Source organism: Dermacentor albipictus, chromosome 4, assembly GCF_038994185.2.
Source record: "Dermacentor albipictus isolate Rhodes 1998 colony chromosome 4, USDA_Dalb.pri_finalv2, whole genome shotgun sequence".
Lineage (NCBI taxonomy): Eukaryota > Metazoa > Arthropoda > Arachnida > Ixodida > Ixodidae > Dermacentor > Dermacentor albipictus.
Window position 1 is genome coordinate 118,648,495 of NC_091824.1, and position 17,605 is coordinate 118,666,099.

Consider the following 17,605-nt stretch of genomic DNA (forward strand, 5'->3'; position numbering starts at 1 on the left):
CCAACATTGGGACCAGTGAAATTGATCATAGTGCATCCACCACTTCTCTATAGTACTCTACGCGATAATGAACTTAGGCTGTGAGCTACCTAAACATTAAACTCGTTTTTATTGTTTGTTTGCCATATTTGATCTAATATGTAAGCAGAGAGTGAAGGGGATATATGGCTGGCACATGTACACTGTGTTTGTATGGTGCGTGTGTACCTTCGGTTTTTTTCCAGTAAATGCTCAGTTGTAGGAGGCAGACGTGTCCCGTCTCCCTTCACCTTGTCTCGTTCTAAGCCCCTTTTTTATTTTATTTCAGTGTGCTGTCAATTCCATGGACAGGATTATTACAGGAGTGGGTGTACAGTATAGACGAGATGAATGGCAACAACATTCAGTTATGTTGCGATAACACCATGGTGCTAACACAAAATTTACAACTCTAGTGTACAACTCAAGTGCATTACTGTTGGATAAGACCCATAATGCAAAACTTAATTTAGTTTTCCAAAATAAGGAAAACTAAAGTAACTTGAAATGGTTTACATTTATTAACTTTAATTTTGCAATGTCCCACTGTATAATAATAGCATTGCCAAAGGCATTTTTCTCCTTCCAGAGACGATAACAAGTTGCAGTGTGCAAAGAAATGCGACAAATATCCATAGGAGTGTTGCAACATGAAGTTGTGGAGACACCAAAAAGGTGGAAAAAATGGGAGACCGCAACTCTAGGCTCCTTGTAGCACGCATGTAGCCGAGTAGTATTTCACTCGTGTTCACTGCAGCATTGTCTACAGTTGGGTAGATCACATACCCCTAAATAAGATGTGTTGCAGATACTCATCTATGATGCTGTTTGGTACCTTAAGTCAATTGTTTCACTGTATACCTGGTGAACAACGCCCCCTACCAGTAACCCTAGAGGTTGTCTTTGTGGCTAAGTGATAACCACATGCAAAAACGAAATAATGAGTAAACTCGATTGGTTGGTTACATTTGTGAAATGACAAATGGGCCCGTCTTACAAGCAGAGCTAGGTATGCCAGAAATACAAATGCAAAAAAGAGATGGCAATCTCACTTAGGGATACACATGCAGCGTCTTGTGATGTCAATGTTTGCACTGTGTTTGTGATTATGTGATTGTATATAAAAAGATTACACTGCATTCATGCACACAAATCAATCTGCAAACTTTGGTGGACTTTCCTGTAGTACAACATATGAGAATACGTTGGGCAATGGCTGTTGTCACTAGCACTGTGGTTTCAGCAGCTAGTCTAGGAAATTAAGTTTGGCACTTACTTCTGTTACTAATAGGCAGTCTTTTTTATGCCAGAGTATTAAAGGAGTAATCCATTAGCCCACACAGACCTAGCCATGCATGTTACTGTCCCATAATAGGCTTTAGCTCAAACCAGGCCCTTGGCAAGTTTTGTTTTTTGCAGACAAAGTACCAAAACAAATGCAGCTTCTGCAACTGAAAGAGCAGTCAAACATGCCAAGGATCAGAGAGAGCTTGCACGTTTGAAACATGCATTACATATTGCCAGAAGATGAACTACAGAAGTACTTTTTTTTTTGCAAGCTAGGGTAGTTGGTCTATTTCTGCCAAGAACATGAAATGTTATGCAAAGTCAAGGGAAGAGAAGTCGACTTTTCCCCATAGGTATTGTACAGAATTTCAAGTTCTTAGCATTTATTACAACTGTGCTTACATGCTGCACATGTCCAAACCTGTTTAGGGCTATTTTTGCAGTACACAGCATGTTTAAAAAAATGCCACAGCATGAAATTAAATGCTATTGCATTTAATGTAGCAATTCAAGCAGGCTAGACAACACACACACACTGTGGTTGAAAATTAAACATTTACTTCTGCCAGGACCATACAGGCATGGCATCGTCAGAGCAAGCAACCATAGGCAGGGATGCACAGGATCTTCAAGCCAGGCCCTTTTTCTTGAATTTGGGGCCAAGCCATCATACGGTGCGCCTTCCGAAACCCACAGTGGCCATCCGAGACACCAGTCGCACAGTCGACCAGCAGTGCAAATGTCCAGCAAGGGGCACCTCACAACAGCTTCTGCCTTGTGCACACCCACACACTATGCAAGCCAAAGGTAAAATTGAACACGCTTCTGCAATTCAAGTTCATCGGCACATCACTTAGCTATAACTTAGAGGTACTATGAGCCACAGTGCTTGTGCATGACAAAAAATGCCACAATCTCACCGGGTCATGTGACAACCAACTTTGATGGCACTATGTTCTATTTAACTTCTGGTGTGCATAGCGTGTGACGGTTCACTGTGCAGGGACTGCTGCATGAGGTGCTTGCTCAATAGCCTGGAATAAAATAATTACCATTTAGGTACACTGTCCATCACTAAAAATTATGGTGTTATATGTGTTCGAGAGTTAATGCTTTTGTGTGCAAGCATGTGCATTCCGAGTTTGGCCTTACACCAGCGAGCACACCTCCAAGGCTGGTAACATTTAACTCATTTCTCAAAGAGGAGAGAATTCATTACAGGGAAGGCAGATAGATGAGGCCGAGCTAGGATATCGTTTCTTGCTGTATTTCACAAGGGACAGTGGAAAGGAGACAAAAACGATTAATGAAAGACGATAACAGGGAAGAACAGTGTATAAATAATAACCACACATGCAAAGGGCCATGTATCTTTGTTTCTATATTTGTCTTTTAGACCCGTGGCTTGTAGTCAGCCCGAGTTGTCAATTGATTTTTTAACCAGCCTTTAGAAATTTTTCCGTGAAGAATAGGGCAATATTGACTCGTGTGCTTTGGAGTTTTCTTGATTGCTACATGTGACAATGCAGGCTCATGCAAATAGTATGCATTCGTGCTCGCAATCCAAATTGGAAACAAGTTCCCAAAGAAATAAACTTCAATAGACTTAACGAGTGCTGGATATCAGCTGAATTTTATTAGAATTTAGAAATATGCACGCACGTGCATTGTGCACAAGTGTGGATAAAGAAACTGTTAGTGACCCAAAATAGGCCTCTGCAAATGATCCATAACAGCCCTCAAAGCTACTCTTGCTGCAGTGCAGTCACACAATGTACAGCACCTTCTGATGCCTGCCAGCATCTTTCATTGTAGCATGCATGTACACAGGGCAGGTGCAAAAGATGTTGCAGTCTAAACAACAGGCATTGTTCAGTTTGGGCTGTTCTTCATGGCCAATGAGGCGTGCGCAGTGTTGAGTGAAGGTGACGTCCAGCCAAACTCGGGACAAGCATAAGTGCTTGCCTGGCTTTGCTTGACTTTAGCTGGGAGCCCTAAGACCTGTCAGGGTCCATTTCTCACAAGTGCCTGACCAATGGTCTGGTTGAGCCCAATGAGCTACTGTACAATATCCCATGAGCAGAGTTAGCAAGGAGTTTCCATCAATACGCAAGTATGAGATGGTTACCTTGGCAGTCTTAAAAACAAGATTCTTGCTTCTGTATCAGCTAGCATTTTCCTGGCCAAGCCAATGCTCAGCACCAATTGTAAGGTACTAGAGTGACTATCCCTCAGCACAGTATCAAATAGCTGTACGACATATAGGGCCAAGTCATAATAATGTCCCCTCTTCAAGAATCAGTGGCTTGAGGTACTGATTTTACAAGAATGAGTACCATCCACATACAATGTATCAGGCTGAAGACAGAGTGGACAGCTTCTCTCATCAAAACTAGTTCGGCAGCTGTTGACGACCTATGGTTTAATTTTAATTGACGAGAGGTACCCAGCTGTGGGATCACAAAGGTAGTCATCGAGATGCACGAAGTTATGGTCTACGGCAGCCAAAATTTTTTTAAATTTAATTACCGGGTTTTATGTCAAACCCATGATTTGCGATTTGTTCGTGAGGCGTAGCAGGAGACTCCAGATTAATTTTGATCACTTGGGATTCTTTATTGCGCACATAAATCTAAGCACACAAGAGATCTTGCATTTTGCCCCCATTTAAATATCACTACAACCGGTATCAAACCCGCAATCTCATGTTAAGCAGCGCAATGCCATAGCCAATGAACTACTGTAGTGGAGAATAAAAAAATGTACTTCGTGACTAAACACTTTTTCTTTTATCTCTAGGGATGAATTGCTTCTTTCACTGACAGAAGACACCGTTCATTGCAGAAACAACATAAAATGCAAATTGTCTTTTAGTTCCAACCATTCAACGATGTGCAGAAACTGCAAATGGCTAAAAAGCCAGCAACAACAGCCTCTTTTAAACAAAACGGTGGATCTTCATTCCCGCAAAAGAATTTTAGGTGCAGCCAAGAACCCCAAGAAATGGAAAGAATCATACCTGGTTATGATTTCTGCATGCCGGTGACTGGCTGCACAGGCTTCCCTTGGCTGACATCCAAAACTAGGGCGGCAACCTATCGAATGTGATGAAGGAAGTGGGTAGGAACTTATCACATGTGCAGAGATTCTCAGTTGACCAGCAAACTAGGTCAAGGCACGGTTGAAGTAGTCTTAAAATTTGGTGTGGGGAGGTTTCCTGGCTTAATACTGACAGCATAATAAAAGGTTTGTTTTAGCTTCTTGGTTCAAATGGAATATGTTTACAACAGACACGCTTAGCACATATGGGACACACACCCAAAACAATTTGCCATAAATGGTGGCACTCATGCCATAGCTCTTGAAAGTTGTGCTTGTGACATAGCGGAGGGAAATACTTTTCCTTTCAATTGACCTGCATGCAAAGTCACCTCAAGTATTTCAGCAGTATAACCAGACCAAGCATGCATTTTCCATCACTGCTTTAACAGATAACGAAGAATTGGACAAGACCATCAAATATTTTCAGAATCAGAATCAGAATCAGTTTTTATTCATGACAAAATGATGATAATTACAACATATGTATATACAGAAGGAGGTCCCGTAGTTAGAAACTGAAATGGGACCTCCTAAATGGGACCTCCTCCTTTTAGTGCTGCAACTGTGGTGCCGAACGTATGGATGTCTTGAAGCTTAGAAACGCTCTATGTACTGGTTCATTGTGCTCATTTTTGCGTTTTCAATGTTAACACATAGGTACAAATGTGGAATCCTTACAGTAGTAACTTACAAATGTGGACTCCATGGTACAGTAGTAAAGTTAACTGAATGGTAATTCACCAAGTTTAATTTCTACATATATTTATACAAACCACAAATCAAAACTACACGTTCAGAAACTTAAAGGGGCTCATAATAAAGTTCATTACAGCGCAACACAAGACAAGGACAAAAGAAGGTATAAAACGACGATCTTGACTTGTGTTGCGCTGTAACGAACCTTACTATGAATCCCAACCAACTAGCCCAACTTGCCATCTTCATACTTAAAGGGACACTAAAGGCAAATATTAAGTCAAGCTGAAGTGATAGATTGGTGCTCAAGAATCTCTAAGGCGTCAATATTATTGCAAACAGAGCCTTAACAATAGAGAAATTGAGGTAAATGTAGGACATGGTTAGAGACTCCCCCAGGACATTCAAGCACTTGCCCAATGACGAAAGCATTCCTCAGTTAAATTCTGTCACTAGTACTCAACCATCCATTGCAAAAGTCATCCTTGTGTTGTATTGTAATATGAAATAAAATGCTACTTGTCCAGTTCTATTTCATTTTTTAGAAACGAGAACTCATTGAAATTACCCTTGACAATGATGCAGGTGGTCGAAAGGTTTCATTTTCGCTCGACTCCGCATCACCCACGTTTTCGCATTACACAAGCTTCGTTATCGCGTAATGCTGCACTGGTTTTGCTGGCTCGCGAAACTCTCACAAACTCCAAGTAGCAGAGAATTCAACGTGCATGTGATGTCGCAGAATGCCCAAACAGTTTACTCCACTTGACCAAAACGCAGCTGTAGAGGCGAATCCACCACTCTGTCTTGGCTCGGGCGCCGTCTGTTGGGCGGGGTTTTACTCACCGCCGGCAGCAAACAGTGGCAATGGCGTATGCAACGTCACTACTCCAATGGTTGGGCGGGGGAGATACGAATTTTGAAAAAGACGTTCGGACCCTTTAGGTGGAATTTTCTCGTAAACTAAGTCTTTTTCTTGGTCAAAAGCGTTGCAAAGTTTCTGGAATAGTATTTAAACAGTTCTCGTCAACTTAATATTTGCCTTTAGTGTCCCTTTAATAATAATATGCATGTTTTCATGTTTTGAGATCAACAAATATGTTGTGAACCTACCTCTCCAAAGTCAGGGAAGGAGCCCTTGTCGAGCTTGGAGAAGACCAACACGTCATTGATCTTGACTTCAAAGGACCCTGTGCAAACCAATGAGAGGCAGTGAGCATGATCTGTTGAACACTAGAACTTGTGAATTTATGGCGAGTAAGAACAAAAGCAAAATTTTATCCAAATGTAACAGAACAAAGCGTTGGTTCAGGCTAAATTCTGCGCTATAACAATATTAAGTTTATCCAAATGTTGGTAGTCACCAGTTGTTTTGCTTAGCTAGCTTATTCATTCACGGAGAGTTCAACATATCAGGATTACGTCCACTTGTACTGTGCATCTTTATTTTGTTTCACACTACATTTCTTTAACATATTTTTTGTGTTATCGAGAAGCGCACTGAATCCCACTAACTAGACGCAAGTCCACAGATCATTGATATCAAATAATTTGGCTTAATTAACAGAGTTAAAGGGCACACGCTAAAACGACAGTCACACTTTGTTGAAAGATGCCTTTGAGCAGACATAAGACCGTTATATTACTGTCTGTGTGCCATGCAAGAAAAGGCACTTTCACCCTTTTTGAGAAACACTTATCTCAGTGACATAGCAATTTAGTTAGCTTGTATGTTGCTTATCTATGACATGCACTGAGCATACAAACTTATTTGTCATCATTTTGGTCTGGAGTAACACACTAGGAGTAGCAAATCCACCCAGTTTTAATAGAGTCTCTCTTTCTTTTAGCATGCTTTTACTGAAATGTGAATGAGACACAAAATGCAATATAAAAGCACAAAGCACCAACATTCCAAATACCATGTCATCCTCACATAAAAGGTGTCCTAGATGGAAACATTTTGCCACAGACAATTAAATTGCTCAAGTGAAAGAAAGTATCAAGCTCATACAATCTGTAGTACATTCGGAGTGGCAGGTACAACTTTAATGACTTGGATGCTCATCCTGTTGCTTCTTTTATCACATTTGTTTGCCTTTATACAGAGATATATAAAATTAATGAAATTCCAAGGCGATCCAATTATGAGGCTTGTTGTAGTGGGGGACTCCGGATTACTTTTGGCTACCTGTGGTTTTTAACGTGCACCTGAATCGAAGTACGAGCTTTCTTGCATTTCGCCTCCATGGTAATGTCGCCGCTGCAACCTGGATTGAAGCCGTAACGCTGAGTTCAACAGTACAACACCACAGCCACTGGGATACCATGGTTAGTTTTAATATAGGGAGAGTTCGGTCATTTTGAGGGGCAAGGAACACTTAACTGGTCGAGGAAAGACATAGGCAGCGTGCATGTAAGCAATTCACTGCACAGATAGGAAGTGCATCACAGTCTTCTTTATGTCAGTTTAAATGTTTTCCATTCTGTGTAACAGGGGGCATCCAACGTACTGGTATGACATGTCTTCTTGCAGTTTTATGCGGCACACTTCAAGTTGATGTATTTCTGTACTAGTACATTCAGCTGGCACGCAGTGAACCTGGTTGAATATTGAGGCACAGCTGGATTTTTTTTTCTCTTAATCATTTAGTTATCATTTTATGACAGACCCAAGTGGAACACCATGGTACGATACAAATGACAGTATGGCAGATTTTTTTAGACTGGTGCTGTAAAGATGTGACAAGTGATTTCTGATGAATTGAAAATATATTATTTTTTTGTTCATTGATGTAAGAAATACTGTGGACGGTTCTTCACCATTCTAGCAGGAGAGAGCCAGATGTTCATAACCAAAGAATCGAAGGCATTTGATGTTGAGGTTTGTACACAATCGGAGGGCAGCGAATTCCAGTTGTTGATGGTTGGTACAAAAAAAGGGGTACTTGAAGGTGCTACTGCCTGCACTGCATCGCACAGTTGCAGCATGTGATCTAAAGAAAATAAAAATGCGGCAGTGTGTGGTTCTTGAGAACCACTGCAAAGTGGCAACTGGTGGAGGTGACGCTTTGTTGTGTAATGGACACCACCGTCAAACAGATCTCAACTGGTGAGGTTCAAGAGGTCCTATAGTCATTGAGCACTCCCGACCTCCAACTCAAGCTGCTCAAATTCTAATGTTTCAAATTTAAGAATGTACGACACTCCTCAATGCAAGCTTGATCTGATTAGAAATGTCTCTTTAGCTATAGAACTTATATGACAATATTTGTGAAGTGCAGCATCCGATACAGCAGGTGCACCTTGTGCGAAGCGATAACTCAAATGATAATCTGGTGAAAACGTACAGTGGCACAATGTAAAACAAAGCCACATGGCAATACGGTCAGGTTTGTCTCCACCATTGCAGGTCGTAGCTATGCTGGTTTTTTTTGTTTTGTTTTGTTAGGTGTGCTTGCTGTTCACTTCAGGGCTACAGCAGTGGTGACTGCAATCAAACTTGGGCTGCCAAGGAGTTGTTCTGCAAGCCAGCCCCGGAAAGCATGCAATAAGCAGAAGAAGAAAACAGCAATCCACTCACTAGAACGTCCTGTATTGCCTGTCACATTGGCACTGGGCACATGTGTGAGGATCTGCTTTTTCAGAGCCTCATAGCGAGGAGCGTAGCCTCATCCACCACTAGAAAAACAAGAAAAGGAAGACATATGATCAACTTTGTAAATGCTGTACAAATGAGTTCCATAATTGGAACTCCAGTTCACCCTTTTCATTTTGTTCCTTCGCAATCCTTTGTTGATTCTGTTGTATGGCTGCATTTTGTTCAACAACTATAGACCTGTCATCAAATTCACAATCGTACATCAATCAAATCAATGTTTTACCTCGCCTCCATCAAGGCAGACGGCAGCACCTCCTCTCGACTAACTAGTCACTGTGCTTAAGCAACTCTTAAGACTGTTACGGAGATAAAAAGTTGCATCAGGAGCAACTCTTAACCTGAATGCGTTGAACGAAATGCTGTAGTGTTCGATTACAAGATCACAGCTCGGAACCTATTGAAGAGCATTACTGGAGGGCAGTGACAATCTTAGTTAAGGAGCAGTGCTTCTTTTCACTAAATGGGGTACAACTTTAATGACTTCGATGCTCATCCTGTTGCTTCTTTTATCACATTTGTTTGCCTTTATACAGAGATATATAAAATTAATGAAATTCCAAGGCGATCCAATTATGAGGCTTGTTGTAGTGGGAGCTCCGGATTACTTTTGGCCACCTGTGGTTTTTAACGTGCACCTGAATCGAAGTACGAGCTTTCTTGCATTTCGCCTCCATGGTAATGTCGCCGCTGCAACCTGGATTGAAGCCGTAACGTTGAGTTCAACAGTACAACGCCACAGCCACTGGGATACCATGGTTAGTTTTAATATAGGGAGAGTTCGGTCATTTTGAGGGGCGAGGAACACTTAACTGGTCAAGGAAAGACATAGCTATTGAAGAGCATTACTGGAGGGCAGTGACAATCTTAGTTAAGGAACAGTGCTTCTTTTCACTAAATGGGGTTGTGGAAGGGTATCAAGTCAAGGCCTGTTTGTAGGTGGCAATTAAGGTCTGAACTGAAACTTATCAGATGCCAGGCCATGCACAAAGCTATCTGGAGGCTGCATTGTGGCGATTTGGTCATGAGGAAGTGTAAATCAAAACCGACAAATTGGCAATTTGACATCCCAGAGATGCCTTAGTGGGGGGCATCGGTTTGGCCAAGTGCGGTTCTTTCAACATCCAGCAAATGCTCGGGGCATGAGCATTTTTGTATTCCACCCACGAAAGACTTACAAGAAACTTGCAACAAGCGAAAGCTCAGGTACGTCACAGAGACCACAGGTTTGAGACTCATGCTACAGACAAAAGCCCATATTGGTCAGTATGTTTAACCCTTTTCATGCCACAGACGAGTCTCACTTAAGCGTCAAGTGAGCAACACAAGCCCAGATTTTAATGCATGGCCAGGTTTCCAATTGCAGACACGGACCTCGGAACGCCAGCACAAGCAACTGTGCGTCGAGACATCCCCATCAGGTTCTGTCATCAGGGCCATGCTGTGCAATATCATCAACACCCTGCAACTGCTACTCTCCGGTTTAAATACACCAGTGGTCCCAACAGCAGTGATCCTGGCTACACTGCAGTACCCTCGCCCTCTGCTTGCAATGATGCACATACAAGTTGCACAGAAACCATACACTGTGCAGCTCTCGCCAACCACACCATAACACCCTCCTTCCTCTCCACATCCTATCTCTGTTTTTCTCCCCACACCTTTTCTCCCCCCAAAAGAGCATTTATATGGCACAGTGTGCTTCATGTATGTCACAGTCAAGGTCTACCACAATTCTACACCAATCATGCCAGGCCTACACAGTATTTCATGTTCACAGAATGTACGAACCATTCATCTGAATGAAATATTCGCATATAAACCTACAGGACGAATTTCCGAGGCCGAGTGTCGCAAAAGCTGTTTATTTGGACCCTTCAATTTTTTTTTTTACTTACGCATCAGAAATTTCAAGAAAGGATGAAAAAATGGGTTCATGACTGCAGTGTCAAAAAATGTCAAAGATAAGGCAATACTGAAATTTTTAACTACAACCGTTGTAATTAGTTCATTGTATGTACACGTTTGCAACAAAATGTACTGCCTACAAGATTTAGCACGAGTGCAAAGACGACATTTAGCCACCAATATGGCATGTTTTATTCAGTGACAAAGCTTATCCCACTCACAGGAAAATTCAGAAGAAACAAGAAAGGCAGTGTACAATTACGCATGAAGTACTATGCGTGCACTTCCTCAACACAGCGTGAATTCTCATACACAGGTTAATTTGTACCGTGCTGAACAGGCGACAAGGCGGTTCTGCCACGACGCACCATGGCCTCTAAAAATATCGGACAAGGCCACGCGGCGCGTACCGAAACAACCGAGCCATCAACAAACAAATGCGATTCGCACGCGCAGTCATGCAAAGTGGCGCACAGGCACTGCATCGCCAGACCACGCTAAGTCAACCTCCGTAGGCAATACTCCCTGTATATGCAAGGTGACCTTTCTACGTCTGCAATGTGCGTTTCTCCACGAATGGACTGCGTCCGCGTCTTGTAGCGTTCGAGGTGCTCGATCCTGTCAGCCTACATATATCGCGGGGACCTTGGCAAAGCTGTGGCATCAGCGTTATCCTCGAAAATTAATTCCGACCAACATAAACGATTAGTAGCAACGTCAAAGGGAATAAAGGGCACAAAGGGCAACTTTATATCACAGCATGCGTCGCTAAAATTTGTATATCACAACACGTGACGCCTAGCTGCGAGTATGGCATAAACTTTCAGTAGCTGTTTCTCGACGTCTGCACCTATTTTTCTGGTAGCACCCTTCAGTTGAAATCAGGATTTTAAAAAGACATTCAGTGCCGACATAACCGCAGACAGTGGTCGACCGAAAATGCGGAGGCAGCCGCGACTCACCAGTACTCGACGTGCACTTTCACTGGCGTCTGTCCTGCCATGCCGGTTAGAACCTGTCGAGGAAAGTGCAAGTGGTATCTTCTTACAACGTACTCCTTTTAACGCGCATTAGCGAATGGGTAAGAAGTGCTACAATCCTCACCTGATCCGTCCAACTCACACCAAAGCGAGAATGCGCGGTAGCGGCAGCTGCGGACAGCTTTTACGCAGGCGGCGGAATGCAGCCTGCCCGGCCTGGCCGGTGCGGAGGCAGCGGAGGTGCGTCCTCCTCTCCCTTTTCCTGGCATGTTGCTCTGGCTTTGAAGCTTCCAAGGGCGATGACTGTTTTGGCAACCGGCAGCATTCGACGTTCATCGCCAGGCATTCCATATGCATACGGAACAAGAGGGAGTCAGGACGTGCAGGCTCCACTTTGCAGAAATTTGGTGCATCTCGCATACACGTGATTTACCCCCTCCCCCCCCCCCCCCACCTCCTAGAAAAATAACGGTGCGTACAAAAATTGGCTCCAGTTTTAAGATTGGTTTTGGTGGGGCTATGAGTAAGTAAGTAAGTAAGTCACTATGAGTAACCCGGCCGTAAAACAAGATCAACAAAGTAGTTCATAACAATAGCATATAAAAATGTAATATGCGAGACGTACCCCAAATAAATTATTGTTGCAGTTCGATGTATTCATTGGAACGAAGCATTTAGCGTTCTCTGAATTAGTTAAAAATCTGCCATAAATCATGACCTACTTTTCTTTAACCACGGCACCAATTCAGTCACCTAAATTTTGCTTGCACCAGACAGATATATATCACAATAGTTAAATTGGGAAATAGTGAACGGGGGATATATTCCACTGAAGTGAGCAGCCATTATGCATTCAACGCATGAATATAATTTCGCTTTTTGAACTGATAGAGTTTTAATTATGTTGTATGACCCAGTTGTGCATCTATATATTTTTCTTTTCTCTATCCCATTTGGTGGTCAATGGGCCTAATTATGTTCAAAAAAGCCATCTGGTCCAATTGAAAATCCTAATGGCTTCTTTTTTTTACTCGGATATGTGACAGGCATTACATGCATTGCTCCCGATAATCAAACTGCTGTGGAGCAAAGAAATCAGTTTATTTGAAATTTGCTGCAACCAAAAGAAATTGAAGAATGATTTTGAAAATGGATACTTCGCCTGCACTCAATGAAATTTTCTAACAGCAAGCTTCATGCGTGTATGCAGCTGGCGCACAAAAGCGGCAGTTCGTTTATGTATCGACCCGCCGCTCGATCACACGCCCCACTTTCTTTAGCAGCATATTGCGAGAGCGTCACTTGTTGTTACCTTTTGAATGTGGCATGTGTGTGCCGCTTATGACCTTGTTTGGGCAACGCAGCTGTTGCTGCTAAAAATAGCAGGGTGCTGCACCCATGATCCTCCAGCAGAAAAGTAGCAAGTGCGTCACTCATAATTTTTAACTTGTAGTTTGTACACTGTTATCAAGTTAGAACAATGGACTTAGATTTTTCTGACATTAACACCATTTCTCACAACTGATGTTTCACTAAGTCATGAACTTAGGCCAGTAATGTATTACAATTTATGTGGGCCTAGCTGGAGCATGTGCTTTTGCTTTGAAATTGTCACAGTGCTACATAAGCAAAAATCACAGTCGTAACGGCAGGAAATAATTTGTTTGTGTGAGCACAATAAATGAATGACAAGAAACTATTCAAAAAATCAAAAAGGCACACTGTCGACATTTGAATTTCAAGTTAAACAGTGCCAGACCATGAGTAGATGCAACTTTCAAATCTTAACCAATACCTTGGCCTTTCATGGTAGTGTATCCAGTGTTGGTTGTTATCAGATCTGGTATCTTGAGTCCGCGTCTGGCGTTATGTTTCAAGATCCACCAACAAGCAAGGAGGTTGTAACTACCACAGTCAAATTGCCTGAACATTTCCCCATGTCAGAATTAAAGCAACATAACATGTGCACAAGGAGGACAGTACAACAAGGGAGGACCCAACCTTAAAGACAATCTGTAACTGATGAAGTATGGTTTGTCAACAGGTCAATAAGCTATAGAGGATGCAAAGGACCATCATCTATGCAACAATGAGTGTTTCTACAACGTCATAAATATTGTGCACAGTCAGCAGCCTTGGAACAGCACCATTCATCGTGGACACACTCTTCACAATGATGAAGTGCCCATTGCCATGGACACCTTGTGTCGACAGTGTACGCCAAAGCCTGATAAACAAAATGCTTGAGAACTTGCCATTAGCAGAAGAATGACCTGCTTGCCTTCTTTAATGTGTGGGCAATAGGCGACTTACCATCACTGTGAAAAGTGGTGGTGTGGTGATGCTAAATTCATGTTCCGTTACTTGCACGAAGCTGTAGTGCCATATACTGATGCTTCCTGCAGCACCCATCTGCAGTATGCTATTGCAAGATGGGCTTTAAAATCACCTCTGGAAAAGTTTGTTAATTTTTATGATTTAGCTTACAGATTGTTGCGGCTACTCACCCATCTAGCGCCTGCACGCCGAAGGGACGAGGAATGAATAAAGCATTCTCACATCACGGTTTAATCATACTTAAAAAATATATATTTCCAATAATATCAAACTGCAGTACTCACTGCAATCTGTGCTACTGTCACAGACATCTAACGCACATTCATGCTTCACACAATGTAGATGTGAATTAGACATCCAGAATGGTAAGTCAAAGAGAACACCTTCTCTATGCACCACATGGCACAAAGCACAAATGGGACATCCCTTACATATACAGGACATCATTTTTGTCTGAGAGATTTCAATCTTATTGATAAGTGATATGTGGTTTAATTACTAGGTCGCACCTGTTAAGGCACAAGTCAACTTTAAAAAGTTCTATGTAAATGAGAAACTACATGCAATTTGACATCTCACTTGCAAGTACCTATAATGTTTCCATCCTGTCTTCTTCGTTGCGACAGTTACATGCATGAAAAATAATTCAGCAGTGAGCTGATTTGCATTTTAGCAGAGCTACATACAGGGCTAATTTTTCAGAGGGCTAGCACAAATTATCTCTCGAATTTACTTGTTGCATTGTTCAAGTGCAACACTGTAATAATCCACAATTATTTTTCACTTATCCTGCAAAAGAACTCTGTTCCATATGTCCATGTGAAGCAGACTTCTAATCCTCCTGCATTTCATAATTTCAACCACACCTCAACATGATTTGAAGAATCACTGGTGCACATAGGGGAAGCCATCCAACATCCATTGTAGATCCATTGCACATTGCCCTTGTCAACCAAGCACTCTACCAGCTGCCTTTTATCTCACTATCTCAGATGCAATAAAACGTCTTACATACTGCTGAGAAAAGGCCTCAGAATTGCTCTTGGGGTACCAGGGACCAGAGCAAATGAAAAGATTCCCTACGAGTACCAATTACACTTTCTACATTGTCCTTGCAAACTGCTGAAAAAGCTTGTGCTGTTGGTGCTCCAAGTGCTTTAATTTTAACTTATACAATACTGCAGAAAAGAAGTCTAAGCAGGAGAGGGTGTACAAAAATACATTCAGTGTAAAACAGTTTTGTACAAATTGAACACCTTTGGAGGTCCACTTGGTTCCAACTGGACATCATCAGGGCTTAATTGATATACAAAATAGTCCCGAATGGACCTAATTGGAAGTTGCTGAATGAGACATACCGTGAAACAACGAAATAGTTAATAATAATTGCATAATTATAATGCATCTCTAAATGAAAAATCTTTGTATTTCGGTGTTATCGATGGAGGAAGCATTTAGCTTTTTGTGAAATTAAAAATCTGTTTGAAAGTTTATCCATTTCTCTTGAAGCGTTGGTCCACTTGGTCAAGTAAATTTTGCTTACATACATAGTGTGCATTCACCACGTCTTGTAATGAGGTGGTGAATGGTGGGTATGTCACTGCAGAGAATTGCCATGATGTACGTGTCCATGCATGAGTAAGCGCTCTTGAAAGGAGTTTTCAAGTATATCCGTCTACTATCAAGGTGAAGTCCCACCTAGGGGCTTTCTACTTTTTCTTTTGTTCACACTGCTATTAACGAGTCCAACTGATGGACCAATTGGGTCCCAAATGTGTTAGAAAAACTGATTTGTCCAATTGGGAATCCCAATGGCTTTCTTTGATTGATTGAGATGTATTGTCAAGCAAGTTCCTATGAATTTGGCTCTTGTTATTTCACAGACTTAGAAAGTGTTGGAAAAGATACACAATTTTTTTTTAAATTCATTTACTTGTACGAAGTCCACACATGAATGGCTTTCACAGAGCAAGTAGCAGCAGGCAGGAATACGCTGGTTCTTCAAGCAAGACCCTTTTCAAGATTTGGGGTCAAGCCATCATTCATACGCATTCCAAGGCCTTCAGCTATTGTTCAGTTAGGCCAACTGCATGGCCAACTGGCAGAGCAAGTGCGAAGGGACGGTGAACAACCTGAAAAAGTAAAGTTTGGTCAGAATTACTGATTGGGCAAACTAACACCGAAGAATCAAGAGAGGGAGACAAAAGAAAAAGTAAAGGACAAGAAGGTTAGCCCAGCAAGAAGTCTTGCTGCTGGCAACTGTGCATTGCTGTAAAAGGCCACGGTTTACTGATACAAAAAAAAAAAAAGGTGTGCACAAACATGGAAGACCGAATGATTCCTGACCTGTCATGCATCCAGGATACATCTTTGAAGAAGTTAGGAAAAAATCTGTTCTTTCTTTTAATAGATAGCCATCAACCCTTTACTACAGTATAAAGTCTCAATTCCTCAAAAGTGCAACAAATAATTATGGCATTACATTTAAATGCGACCCATTCAAAACACAGGCCAAGTGCAGTACAGCTTTGTTACACCACAGAAAGTGGAGGTTGCAATCACATTGCATCCCAAACCATTGACACATTGGTGAGCCGATTTGGTGCTGGGTGCGGCTATTAATCGAGCACAGCTACACTATTAGAGAATCGCTTATAGATTATATGGCTTACTCAAATGCTTCTTGCATAAATCCATAAGGTGGAGGAAGTTTCATGCAAGAAAAAAAAAAAAGAAGCCAACTGCCTGACCATAGCAGATTCCTAGTGATGCCCACTTCAGTCTCCTCCAAAGTGAACTACACAGGCCATGTGATCATGCTGTCTCTATTGTTCATGAATGAAGAAAAAATAAATAAGGATAGGATATCACTCCTGTGGCATATTCCAACAGATAATGTGGTTGGTTTGAAGAAAGGTTCACGTCAGCTTTTAATAAAGCATTCAGTAAAATAAATGCTGACTTCAGGCCCAATCGGATCACTTGACCCTTTCAGTGCCGGGTATTTTTTCTTGAATATAATAAAAACGGTTTATTTTCGGTTATTCAAAAGGGAAAAAATGACACATATAATGGAAAATGCACTCTTAGTATGATCCTCACATTCCTATCTTCACTTTTCTATCTCCTACCTAGGTAGTTTCATTTTGATGGGCATGCTTCCACGACAGTGCTGCTGCGTCTGGGTAAAAAAAAAGTTTATGTGGTGATTTAGTAGTAAATGCGACAGAAATGCATTAGCATTACCTCCCATTGAGGCCCCGGAACCATGACTTAAACCATGTTCACCACATTGCAAAGTGTTGTTCAGGAGCTCGCTCGACACATCCCATGTCCTGCCTCTTCAGAGGTTAATTGCAACTGACGGTGGTCTAGAGTAGACAGTAGCACAATAGATCTGTGTATGTTTGTGTGTGTGCGTGCGTGTGTGTGTGTGCGTGCGCACGTGCGTGCGTGCATACGTACGTGTGTGTGTGTGTATACACAAACACACACCACATACATGCTCTTCTAAAATCTCTTATTACCTCTCTCTCTGTACCCCGTGACTGGCTTCTCTCATCTCACAAACACACTTTTTTCTACTTTGACACTTCTCTAATGCTAACGCATTAAAAAT

The 17,605-nt window shown here is 41.9% G+C and overlaps 1 protein-coding gene across 1 annotated transcript in view; it reads right to left on the minus strand.

The window, feature by feature from the left end:
- Positions 1-1,841: 1,841 nt before the first annotated feature.
- LOC135916009 (uncharacterized) overlaps positions 1,842-17,605 on the minus strand; it is a 30,478-nt gene continuing 14,714 nt past the window's right edge. The window contains exons 6-11 of the mRNA XM_065449208.2: positions 11,774-11,952; positions 11,632-11,684; positions 8,687-8,784; positions 6,217-6,293; positions 4,325-4,400; positions 1,842-2,339 (exon numbers count right to left, since the gene is read on the minus strand). Of these exons, the coding sequence (XP_065305280.2) occupies positions 8,755-8,784; positions 11,632-11,684; positions 11,774-11,952 (262 nt within the window). The 3' untranslated portion in view covers positions 1,842-2,339; positions 4,325-4,400; positions 6,217-6,293; positions 8,687-8,754. The remainder of the gene's footprint in view (positions 2,340-4,324; positions 4,401-6,216; positions 6,294-8,686; positions 8,785-11,631; positions 11,685-11,773; positions 11,953-17,605) is intronic.